Source organism: Scleropages formosus, chromosome 20 (assembly GCF_900964775.1).
Source record: "Scleropages formosus chromosome 20, fSclFor1.1, whole genome shotgun sequence".
NCBI classification, from domain to species: domain Eukaryota; kingdom Metazoa; phylum Chordata; class Actinopteri; order Osteoglossiformes; family Osteoglossidae; genus Scleropages; species Scleropages formosus.
In genome coordinates this window covers 15,286,902-15,300,122 of record NC_041825.1, presented here as the reverse complement: position 1 = coordinate 15,300,122, position 13,221 = coordinate 15,286,902, and the positions used below count along the sequence as shown (strand labels likewise).

General features: G+C 39.8%; 1 protein-coding gene across 4 annotated transcripts in view; it reads right to left on the bottom strand.

Annotated features, from left to right (window-relative positions):
- The window catches only part of ankfn1a (ankyrin repeat and fibronectin type III domain containing 1a), a 121,437-nt gene that overhangs the window by 26,913 nt on the left and 81,303 nt on the right, over positions 1–13,221 (bottom strand). For all 4 annotated transcript variants that reach the window (XM_018761387.2, XM_018761384.2, XM_018761385.2 and 1 more), the window contains 4 exons: positions 12,967–13,159; positions 11,916–12,126; positions 3,241–3,429; positions 1,838–1,951 (listed from right to left, as the gene is read on the bottom strand). In XM_018761387.2, coding sequence (XP_018616903.1) covers positions 1,838–1,951; positions 3,241–3,429; positions 11,916–12,126; positions 12,967–13,159 — 707 coding nt within the window. The remainder of the gene's footprint in view (positions 1–1,837; positions 1,952–3,240; positions 3,430–11,915; positions 12,127–12,966; positions 13,160–13,221) is intronic.

Genomic DNA, 13,221 nt, shown 5'->3' with positions numbered 1-13,221 from the left:
AGAAAAACTCATTTAAGAAAATCCTGAATATCGGGACTGCTCTAGATACCTTTAAATTCTTGCTTAAAACACACATTTTCAAAACTGCTTATACATCACACATCTGTGTGATCCTTTTTTCATATGCCTTTCCCTCATTCCATCTCTTCACTTATCTTGCAGTTATTTTCTGTTTCTATTTTGCTGTTTTATTCTATTGTTCTTGGGTGACATGGTGGCACAGCAGGTAGCTGCTGCTTCCCCGCTTCTGGACTCTGGGTTAAAATATTGCTCAGGTTTACACACACAAAAAACATTCAGTATAACAAAAAAGACTGACCAAATATTTTTTAATGCCTCACTTTTGTGAATAATCTTATGAGAGGATGGTAAGCATTATTTCATAGCTGGAAGCTGAAAACAATACGGAAAATGTCAGGATTTCTCAGGAATTTAATGGATCATTGCTGCTATGTATTTAATTCTAAATGATTCACTTTTAAGACCAAGAGTCAATAAAAAACACTGTTTGGACTGATTTTTCATACTATGCGCGCACACGCACGCACGCACACACACACGCACACGGGTTGCATGCATTGATCTAAATCAAACTGGATTTTCGGTTTAAGAAATTACTCTTGGTTTCACTTAGCATGGTGAAGATAGCTTGGTGGTGCAATATTCTGCACTAGCAAAGCCAAAAGGATAAACACAAAGCTAAACAAACAAGCATTCTCAGTACTCCCTCAAAGCAAACAGGCCTTAGCATCTTTGAAGTGCCGAAACTCAGAGGGAGGCACGAGTGACGACGGTGCGCGGAGACGCTAAGCTTCCATTACTCTCCCACCAAAAGGGGGCCACAACGGCTCAGTGACGGCCCAGTCATCTATCTTCCCAGTGACGAAAGGGACAAACATGCCTGAGAAATGAAAGGCACGGCTCCAGAGAAACAGACCCCTGTGGAGCTGCCTGAAGCTGCGTTGTAAATAGAAAAGACTGCATGTGTATCAGGACTGTTTCTGGGTGTCTAGCATCCTTGTTTACTTGTTCCACATTCCATAAACAACTCTAAAAAGAAACCATTATCTAAGTCATTTTGTTGTAAGTCAGAAGACATTTCACTGATTTTTGTCCAGCTTTGACCAATTTCTGTTCCTTTTTTGGCACACCGCGGTTTAAAATTAAACATACTCTGTCAGATGTGACAAACAACAATGCTTTACTTCAGTATGTCTCAGAAGGATTTACTCAGGAATTAGGGCCTCCATCATCCATGCTGTAGCAATTATTCAGGAGTCACTTCAATTACCTGTAACTGTTCCAAAGATTCAGAATACAAGCTACACAGTTGGATGGAAAAGGACCACCCAACACTTCAAAGGGCAAGCTCCTGTTGTTTTTGTTAATGACTTAAATAGTAGTGGCAAGCCACCATGTGGCCCACAGAGAAACTGTTTTGTAGAGACAGAATGGTATTTATTATGCGTTATCTCTAAATTAGGCATTACTAACCACTGAAGAAGGCCTGTGGCAAAACATCTTTGTCCCTTTGTGTGTGAAAACAGTTGATATATTAGGTCTATTTATTTCTCAATAATTAACTTGAGTGTTATGTTTGTGGTGTTTTGCAGTGAAGAGTAGCCATGTGAAAATGCAGTACATGATTTTTTTTTTACACATTATTCTATGTGAACACACTCTTTTTTTTAAAAAAAAAATCCAATTATCCTACAGTGAATTTTGAAAAATGCGCAGAACATTAGACACTGCGGCAGTAAGTGCAGTAGATGGCTTCAGGGACTTTTTCATCACAGTCTGAAACAGTAGTGACCGAGGTGGAGTGTGTAGTCCATACCTCTGTATTTGGTGACCACTGCAGAGTTGACACTAAGCGGCTCCTGGTAGGTGATAGTGAGTGACGTGCTACTGGTCACACTCAGACGTACATTGGCTGGAGCCTCAGGGACCCCTGGGGAACAAAACCAGCATTAAGAGGTCAGTGCAGAGTTTGGTCCCTGCATGCTTGTTCATGAATGATGGCTGTGGAGCCTTCTGAAAAAACATCTGAGTGCTTGAAAAAACAAAGCAATGCCAGAGAAACAACGTGCGAACAGACAAATTATGTCAGTATCATACTTACACCACCCTCCAGCCACTTGAAAAATGAAGAAGTCTCAGTTGACTAACTGCATACAAGTTTGCCCTGTGAAAATGTTTACTCTGTACCTTACAGCTTTTCTTTGGGAATTATTTCAGCTTTAAGTTAAAATTCTCTGGAGGATATACTATATGCATGGTCCTTAAAGGAAACATTAAAAAATATTTTGTACATCCAAGAAAACTTTTACTGCATTATTTTTTAATAAATACCAGTATGCAATTCCCTTATGTAATAAATGTGTACTTTCAAATAACAGCACATTTGGATGCTATTAAACATTAACATTAAAAATTTCTTTGCTACTCTGGATCTGAACAATGAACGAAGAAACGTAGAAAACACAAATAGAGTATTAATGTCAAACAGCTGAGCTTGTGTATATTGCTATCTCTGCGTACATCAAAGAAAAGCATCATTTATCCTCTCCTCTTTAATCTTTGTTTTGGCTACTTCATACCTACATCTCCTTGTTTGTTGGTAATCAAATCCACATACCAAAAACTAATTACGTCATTCCAATTCCGCTGTCACCTTGGTGAGAAGGGAAAAACACCAAATACAAAACCACGTTCTTTCTGGATGGCAGTGGCAGCTCATTATGTACTTCTAAAGAAGCTCATATGCAGTGATTTTAAAAAGAATAACAGTACCCTGTTTAGAAAAATGTTGATCATCTCATGAATACGTTAAGTTGGTACGCAACACTCCAGCAATAAGAGGCAATTTCGAGTAATTCTTCTAGTAGATATGGGAGGTTAAGCCATTGTATTTTAATCTGGATGATCTACAAATGTGTACTGAACTCCAAGCTGCTACTTTGTGTACCACTTTTCACCAGTGTAAGCTACATGTAAAAACTTATTTTCTCAATTACTCAGAAACTTTATGAATCACTACACCCTCACTGTATAGTTCAAATGTACTGTAAATATTTGGTGAGATATGATTGTACTGCATTCTCTATAATTAATCAATTCAGTTTTTGCAGGCATGTGGAATGATGTGATTAACAAACATGAAAATCAGCCAAGTCAGCTGACATTTTTGATGCTCCTGATTATGCTAATTGCTATAATTGCCGTGTTCATCCCACTCACTTGCATGTTCGAAGCCAGTTTTCATGCGCTTGTACAGCTTGTATCTCCACTCCCAGGCCTTAAGCTGCTTTTCCTTGTCAGAGTTGTCCAGTCCTTCACTCAGTGTCTGGGCCGACAACTCGTTCACCCTCCTTTGTGCCTCCTGGACCAGTGTAGAGAGGTGCACGGCCCTGCTTTCCAGGCTCACAACTGGTGAACATCAGAGATCAGAGAGAAAGGTGAGTTAGTGCCAAGTAAGTCTGTGCACTAGAGTCAGATGGGATTACTCCTGATTTTCAAGGACACTTCTCAATCATACTATGCAGTGGTTTAGGAACCCTTTGGATGAATTAAACTAGTACCTTGGTTAGGCTCCTGATAATACCAGCAAATCTTGAAATAAAAGCCATTCGGCCAATCTTGACTGTACACAGAAGAAATATTTGGAAGAATTTTTTAACTACTGAAAGTTGAAAGTAATCATAAATGTGATATCCATAATGTGAGCCCTTGATGACTGAATACGATTGTCTCTGATGTTCTTTTTCCATTTCTCAACATTAAAGATAACTGTGTAGCAACTGTAGTTATATCTGATATGCTAACAGGAGTCATTTGTGGATCCAATCTTTAAACAAATTCGACCCAATTCTAACAATTACATCAAACAAGTGTCAAGAAAGATATCTTACATATTCCTCTCACTCATTGTGAAAGAGAGAAGTGAAAATCTTTCATTCACCATTGTTAAAATACAATCCCTGTTCCAAGAAAAGTTGTCCATATCTGGAATGATGTGATTAACGAACTTAACAGACCTGTCTCTGACGGAGAATGTGTGGCACATTATGAAGTGCAAAATACAGCAATGAAGGCCCCGTGTAAGTGCGCAGCTGAAGACCTGCATAATGGATGAATGGGGAAAAATTCTGCTAGCTAAACTTAACCAACTGATGTCTTGAGTTTCCAATCACTTAAGTGTTATTAATAGACATGGTGATGGTAAAAACTTGACTGTCCCAACTTTTTGGAACGTGTTGCAAGCATCAATTTCAGAATAAACATATATCTTGAAAAAACAAAGCAGGTGAATCATAAAACATGAAATACCTTGTATTTCTACTGTTTTTGTTTGAATACAAGTCAAAGTAAATTTACAAATCACTCCTTTTTGTTTTTATTAGCATTGTCTATACTGTCCCAACTTTTTTGGAATTGGTGTTTTACTTCTGAAGTGATTCTGTTTATTGTGTGTTTGGTCTCTGTTATCCTTTGTACCAGATAAATATTTTGGGTTCAATGAAGGTATTTTCTCTAAGACAATTCTCATATTGTTAAGTAATGACTAATTACTAATGGTAAAGACTCACAATAACAATGCAACTACATCCAGACTAGCAATACCTTTTTTAGTTCAGAGTCAAAAACACTAGAAAATGTTATCACTGACAATATTAAACCTCTAGCCTGTAGTATGCATCCTCATGGCTGGGGAAAATTAAGTAATTATTCTTGCCTTTTGATTTGAACTCAGAAGCAACAAGCAAGAAACTTCCCAACACTTTCATGTTACAAGCTCAGGTGATGTGAAATTAATAAGGTCATTCAGATTTAAAAGTGTCTTTCTGAAGTCACCTGTATGTGCTTCATTAAGTGAATCTTAGAAATGTTTCTGTTAGTTATAGTAATTCTCCCCAGAATCAGAACACATTGACTGCACAATGTTTAATTCATTTCTTTGATACAGTTTTTTAAATGTCAATAATTTTATAAGGCACAACTTCGAACCTGTGACATTTAGACAGTATAAATTACAGTTATGTACACTGACTTGTCAGGTTAAATATCTGTTACTCTAACACTGGCTTCTGCCTTAGCTGACAAGGCACATTTTACGCTGCAGGAGTGTACAACTGAGAAATCGTACAGCTTCTAATATAACAGAGAAGTCTCTAGAGCTGAGACGAAGGATAATAATCTGTCATTAAGATCATGAACAGACACAGGCCAGAGCAGATTAAGTGTAGACAGAAACTATATTGCTATTTAAATCTGAAAAACATTTACAAATACATCAGAAGTGCTTTTTAAAAGTAAAAAACACACATCTGTGATTTTATTACCTTTGTCAGTAATCTGCGGCTGATATTTTTCAAACAGGAATAAGAAAAATTTTGCCAATTTTGCCAATCTTGCTTCTATATTTACATTTACATTTATTCATTTAGCAGAAAGTTTTCCCCAAAGTGACATACACCTCAGAGGCAATTCCATCGGTGTGTGGTGCAGCTGCTTGACAGCAGTGATGGCATGTCACCGAAGGCCTGGATGGAAGCTAAGTGGCAAAAGCAATGGACAAAGACTGGCGACTCATGGCTACACAGATTTATACTAGCGCCATCCTCTGAACCACCTGGAAGCCAGCTACACCAACACTGCTGGGAGCGCTTAAACCGATTACGCACCAGGCACAGCCGATTCAGGGCACACATGTACAAAATGGGACTAGCATACAGCCCTGGATGCCCATGCAGAGAGCAGCAACAAACTGCAAAACATTTGTTGGATCACTGCCCCATGCACATGCCCACACCAGACATTAAACTTTGGCAGCATGAAGCCAATTTTACAGCTTGCCTTATGTTGCTAAAGATCTGTTTTTGACGATACGATAAATATATAAAATCTCGCAGAAAAGTACAATGAGTGCATTACATCAACAGAAAGAGAGACCAAGCGGGCAGAGGAGGAGGAGCATAGCAGTCGGATTGGGGTGTAAGGATTGATCAGGTGTTGAACATATGAATGTCCCCCTAGCCTCCATCAGCCACTGAATGCAGTGAGGCATGGTTTGACAACCTGTTGCCTAATAAAGGGTCCTCTAGCATCAAACACCCAACCACACACCACCAAGACCTCACTGCACATAACTATAAGCTAAAGCGGAAGTCCTCAGCTTTGTAATGGAGTGTTGCCTATGTTGTTATGTTTTGTTAAATATTTGTACACTTATTACTCCTCTTTGAGGAAGGACCTGGCAACCCACCTCTGTTTCCTCCCTTGACTTGCCTTGAAAACCACGCGAGTGGTCGCTATGGGTCGGCTTCGACTCGGCACTTACCATACCATACTATACTTCTCTTTACTGAACATCATGATTGGGAAGTTGTGAGTTGGCTTTAATTTTCTAAGTTGGACACTTTGAATTCCATGCACATTTAAGTAACTACCAAATCTCTTCAGTTCCAAATTACTCACACAGAGACCCATTTCATCTTTCCATGGAAGAGACACTAGAAAGCCACTGTAAGGAAGTAGGTCACTGATGGCCAGATGTAATGCTGTCACTTAGTACATCTCCATCGCAGAGTCCAGAAATATTTAAGCCATTCTAGAAAGGGCTGAAAAGTTCATTCATATCCAAACATTAATTTATTAGATTGAGTAGAAAACGTTTTCAAAAATCTATACTTGATTTCCCTATAAGCTCGTATCTTTTTAACTCTATAATAAGGTACCCAAAAGACTGACAGGATGATTCTGTTATTGGAAATGCAAGGAAGCACCTGACCTTGCACTTAAGTTCTACATATAGCCAAAGTGTACGGCTTCTTGATGGTTGAAGAATCCTGTATGGGAAATGCAAACCACACAATCCAGGACATTTACATGCTCCAGCATATTCTGCAGGATCTGAGCCACAATGGAGGCTTCAGATGTACCTATTGTCATTCTTCCATTGATTCTGAAGTGTTTATGCAAGCGTTTTTCCATGAATGTAGCCATTTACATGAAATACTGTAACCTTTCAATTGAAATTCAAACAACATTTAAAGCTTCCTTTCATTTGTACAAAAGGAGTTCCAAAAGGGCAAATATTGGATCACATCTTTTTTTTAATAAAATCTGGAAATGTGTTCCGAAAGATTTTTTTCACATTTGCTAAGACTGTGAAAATGATAGAATGGAGGAAAATGAGCAGTGTTTATTTACATAATCACATTAAAATGTAGATGATGCAGTTTTTTTGTTCTATTTCTGGTGTTCATAATTAAAAATGTTTGAACGGAAGAAGACTGCACTGGCCGCAACTGATTTCATGTGAGCCAGGTATTGAAAGCATTACTATGCCTCATAATTCTTAGATGAATTTAAAAATTCTTACCAATTCATAATTACCTAAAAATGCATTAGCCTGTTGTTATTTATTCAATGAATAGTTTCAGTATAAATGAAAAAACTGAGAACTCAGGTAAAAACTTGTATCTACTATATTGTCTCACTGTATAAACTGTTTTAGGGAATTCCCACAACTTATTACTGACCATGTTTCACAATATAAAACCCTCTCTAAATCCAGACTTAGTCCATAACTACAGGCCAGTCTCTCTCTTCCCATTTCTGTCAAAAACTCTGGAATGGGCAACCTATAGCCAACTACTTGCATTCCTCACAAAGAATGATCTCCTTGATGGTTATGATTCAGGATTCAAAACCTGACATTCCTCAGAAACTGCCCTTCTTGCAGTATCAAATGCTCTCCGCTCAGCTTGAGCAGCCTTCCTCTTTTTGGTCCTCATCCTCCTTCTCTGCAGCATTTGACATTGTCAACCATCAGACACTGCTCTCCTCTCTTGGACAACTTGGCATCAAAGGAACAGGATTGAAATGGTTTCAGTCTGACCTATCAAGTAGATCTTAAGAAATGATCTGGCATGGCTCCTGGTCGTCCTCTCAACCTCTCTCAGCTGAAGTTATACAGGGCTCAATGCTGGGCCCCCTACTAATCTTCATCTACACTTTTCCCCTTGGCCCTGTATCAGCTACCATGGAATCTCCTACCACTCTCTTTGTCCCTTGAGCTACAGACGTTTTCTCACATGTTGCCGTCTGCCTGTTGTACATCTCTGGCAGGATGTCTGATCACCACCTACTACTCAACCTCTGCAAAACAGAGATCCTTCACCTCCCAGCTGGTCTGCCCTCCTGTTGAGAATTGTCTATCAAATTTGACAACTTACTAATTTCACCTAGTTCATTGGCTAAGAGCCTGGGAGTAATGATTGGCTGAAGTCTGTTTCTCTGTCAACATATTAAAGCTACAACCCTGTATTGCAGATATAACCTATATAATATCTACAGGATCCACTCTTATCTGGCAACAAACTGTAATAAATTTCTAGTGCAGAGCATGATGATATTCCACCTAGATTACTGCAACTCTCTTCTGTCCAGCCTTCCAGCCTCTGCCATCCAACCTCTCCAACTGGTACAGAGTGCTGCTGCAGCAGTTTTGTTTGATCTACCAAAGTGTTCCCAGGTATCCCCCTGTCTCAGTCTCCACAGAGCAACAGGTCAATCTTTGCAGCTAGCGTCTTGCTTCCCTTAGTGTTATAAAAAGGGTGGCCTTATGCAGTATGACATAACCTTGCTTATTTCCTTTCCTTCTTCATCTCAAGTACATCCTCAAAAGCTTAACAAAGGGAATCTGTCTGCTGTGTCACCATGCCACCCCAATTTTAATCTGTTAAATATATAAAATTGGTGGACAGAGTTCAGATGATCTGATAAGTTTAATTGCCTGTGACAAAAAATATACTGTATGTTTGGAGGATGGAGAGATTGATTTTTGATTCATTTAAATCTCCACATTGTACAATGCACAGCAATGAATAAACCAGTAACATTTCCGGTGAAATTCTGGTAAAATTCTAAATTTATTTCTGAAGTTATGGAAATATTAACTCATACACCAGACAAAGTGAATTAGTACAAATGACAAGGTATAGTGAATAAGTTCTGGGTGCTGCTGGCTGCTGTGTTCTCATGCAGAAGTGTTTCAGTGTTCCACGGTGGTCAGTCTTACACCTCATTAACTGTAACCATCCAAACCCTGTTCAAAATCTTTACAGTGCATTAGGTGTGAACTAAACTGCAGAATGAATTGAATCTAAATATGTTACTGTACAGGGGTGCGGTGGCGCAGTGGGTTGGACCGGGTCCTACTCTCCAGTGGGTCTGGGGTTTGAGTCCTGCTTGGGGTGCCTTGCGACGGACTGGCGTCCCGTCCTGGGTGTGTCCCCTCCCCCTCCGGCCTTACACCCTGTGTTGCCGGGTAGGCTCCGGTTCCCCGCGACCCCGTATGGGACAAGCGGTTCAGAAAATGTGTGTATGTTACTGTACACGTTTGGATTTAAGATATGTTCAGTCAAAATTCAAGATGTATGGGACATTAAATCAGGCAAGATCTGTAGTCCCATAGGTCTTTTTTGTGTCATACAAACGGTATATGTAAACAACAGTGGAACAGAGAAATCAACACGAGTGGCAGGACTCATGGCAAAGATAAATGAATGTAAAAAAGGCTCCAGTTCGTCATCATCTTGTTAAGATATCAGGAAAAAGAACAATGTATTTGAATCTTGGCTCAAAAACTCTGCATTTCCAACCAGAGAAAAATGGACTGTGTTGGATATGCAGAATATTAGCAGTTCTGGAGATTAGTTCCTTAGGCATGTGCATAGCTAAGTATAATACTAACAAAGGTTTCAGCATCAATCAACATGCCATTTTTAGTGCAGAGAAAGTGAGGAAAAGGGGCCTGGTTTTGCAGACCGGATGTGATCAGCCAGTACGTGGACTTAAAACACTTTTTATGAGCCAATGACAGGTAAGGAGTGGAGTCTCAGCTGGAGACAATGAGATCAAAGCATTCAGGAACAAAGTAGGGTCAACAACAAAAGGTCAAGTTCATTGAGAAAGAAATCAACCAATCATCACCACCGACTTATCACCATCACTCTCACACACAACATCTGAACCGCTTATCCCATACAGGGTCGCGGGGAGCCGGAGCCTAACCCAGCAACACAGAGCACAAGGCTAGAGGGGGAGGAGACACACAGAGGACGGGACACCAGTCCATCACAAGGCACCCCAAGCAGGACTCAAACCCCAGACCCACCGGAGAGCAGGACTCGGGCCAACCTGCTGCGCTACGGCGCTCCCCTTTATTACCATCATCTAATAGCAAATATAAATACGATGTTTAGACTACCAACCTTTTCTCACTTTCTTTGCGCTGACGATAGCATCTTTACTGATGCTGAAACATCTGCAAGTAAACCACGGAGTCCTGCATGCTAAAAATATTGAAATAGGCTATGCGTAAGAAATTACTGCTACATGCTGTTAGGTTGAAATGCAGCCAGTTTAGCTGAAAAAAAAAAAAAAAACCTTTTCTGGCTTCTGTCTATAACACACAAAGCTGTCTTTCACCTGGTTGATTTGTCATGGCAAAATGATCACTGGCTCTCCAGTCTCCCATGCACTGTGAAAGCTGCTTATAGGCCTTAGTACTCAGCTGTAACAGAGAAATACACAAATATACTGCAAAGAAAGCCTCTTTTACCAGGTTAGAGCAATCCCCCAGGGATCACTGGGGGGATGCTGTACTATAGATGATAAAGTAAGTCTTGTAAATGCAGAAAAAAAGCAATAAAGGTCTTTTCCTTACTTGGGGTATGTACTGCAGTGGAAAAGATGGCAGTATTAGAAACTTTGAGGTGTTGTTTCCGTGCTCTTAACATTGACATCTTAGTACTAAATGCAGTTTATTAAAGAACCTATAAATTAATGAGTAAGTACTGCGATAGACGCTTGACACACAGTTCTTGCTGTTGTGAGGTGGGGAATGGCCTAAATAAAGGCGTTGTACAGCCAGGGTAATTCTCATAAATTTGTGCAGGTCCTTACACTCAGTAAGGCACCTAAATTGTCAAGCTCATGACTGATGGATTTACTTGGCACTTCTGGAATGGCATAAATATGATACATACTAGTCTGCAGGAAAAATATGGTCATGTTTATGTTTGTTTACAAGGATCAAATTGTACAGAAGCAAGAGTGTTTATAAACTTATTGCTGCCGAGGTACAATAAATCACTAAGCATAATTGCCACATGTTACATGCATCACTGGAAAACTTCAACCATAGAATGACAAACCATGTTAAGTTTTCAGGGGTAAACCTCACTCTGCACCCCCCTCCTCTTTGCCACACAACGTCTGCATTACAGTACTTAATGCTTCATGTCAGACAAAATTTTGCAATATAGAGGCGTACTGACACATTTAAACACTAAGGTCTTGTGGGTTTTTTTAGTGCTGTCGTAGGAGGTAAGAAACACCTGTAAAACTGCTACCAGAGTAGCCTTCTTGCCAGCCAGACAGAGAGTTATTTAATCCCCTTTGGAGACAGGAGGTGGGGGACTGGAGGGCACTAAGACGGCTGACCGAGACTGCAGGGACAACTAGTTCTCTAGTGCTTAACAGATCTGTGCAATATCTCTTTCAGGGACAGCAGTAGGGAAGGGACTATTTATCAGATCACCTGATTTGGCAATTTCTGGGAATGGCTTTTGTGCAATTTGAGAATAATTGCCAGAGGTGCTCTTTTAAAAACATGATAGTGTGACCTGTGCATGCAGTGACGGGCAGGGAGTCACTGGTGATGGAACTGGATAAACTCAAATGCTCGTGTACAAGGAAGACAGTAATAACGCTTTGTTTTTTCCTTTGCAAATGTTTTTACTGATCTTGTTTTCATTGTTTTTAACTCTGCTGCTTGTTTATGAAGTAGGCAGGAGAACTGAGTGAGGGTGTGGCCAGCCCTGAAGCAAGACGGGTCAACTCACAGTGTGGACTCTCACGAGCCCCGGCCTTCAGTAGGAGCCTGGCTATGGGGACGTTGTTGGTCATGATGGAAATATCCAAAGGGGTGAGGCCTTCACTGTTGGGTGTGTTGAGGTCCAGCTCATCTGAGCTGTACTGATACAGCAAGATCTGTACTGCATCAAGGTCCTGCTGCTCCACAGCTTCAAACAGAGCATCACTGCTCTGCATTGCCTGGAGGAATAGGAAACACATTGGGAAATGAAAAGTACTGTGAGAAAAATGCTGTAGATGTAAAAACTACACATATATGTTTAAAAAAAAAAGAAAAACTCTTGATGTAAACATTATTATATTCTTATCGATGATAAAGATTTGAGAGGTGTCAATGAAATTCAGTTTATATTACAGACAGCACATATTACGGTAGTTTTGCAGGCTAACAAATATAATTCACATTACTTAGAATATTAATAATGCTGTGAACAAATCAAAACTTGATTTTATATTCCCTCAAAAAATGAGTAGTAAAATCTTCATGAAAGTATAATTCTGATGGAAAAATAAATGCACTCCGATAATAACTGCCTTTGAATTACAATTGAAAAAATTTAATCCTGAATTTATTTCAACCTGCACTTTTCCTTTTTTAAATAATAAAAGCTTCTATTTTTGATAAGTCTCAGAACAAACCAAGACACAAATCAGTGTTACTTCAAGGTCTGCACTCAATCATGCTTGGCAGAAAAGGTCTCAAAATGTGGCATAACATAGTCCAGAGCAGTGTGATTAAAAAACAGAAACACTCTGGCAGACGCTGTACAAAATGTGGCTTGAGGGAGGAATTGTTTAAAAGACATTGTGCAAGAATATGATTTAACAACACATCACTCCAATGGCTGTTGAATACATTACTCTGATCCAAGAAGGTATATATTTTATTTACAGTGTATTTACTGACTAATAGCTATCATCAATTCCTCATCCCTAATCAACAAATCCTGTTCTTAAATCTGTACCATCCTAAGACCACCTTTGCACCCCAAAGCTTGGTACTACTCTGGGGACACTCACTGAGGGCTTCCGGAAGCGATCAGAGCGGCCAAAGAAGTAAGCTTCATCAAAGGAGGAGTGGCTGCCCTTGAGCTTCTCAGACAAGTTCCGATAGAGGCGTTTGGCAGCACTAGGTGAGGTGGGGCCGCTGCTCTTTTTGTTGTGGGACAGATGAAGGTTTTGCAACTGCTGTGTCATGCTGGCAGACAGGTTCCTGGAGATTTACAAGAAAAAATGAGCAAAAGTATAGATATTTTTATATTACCCTGGGGCAAT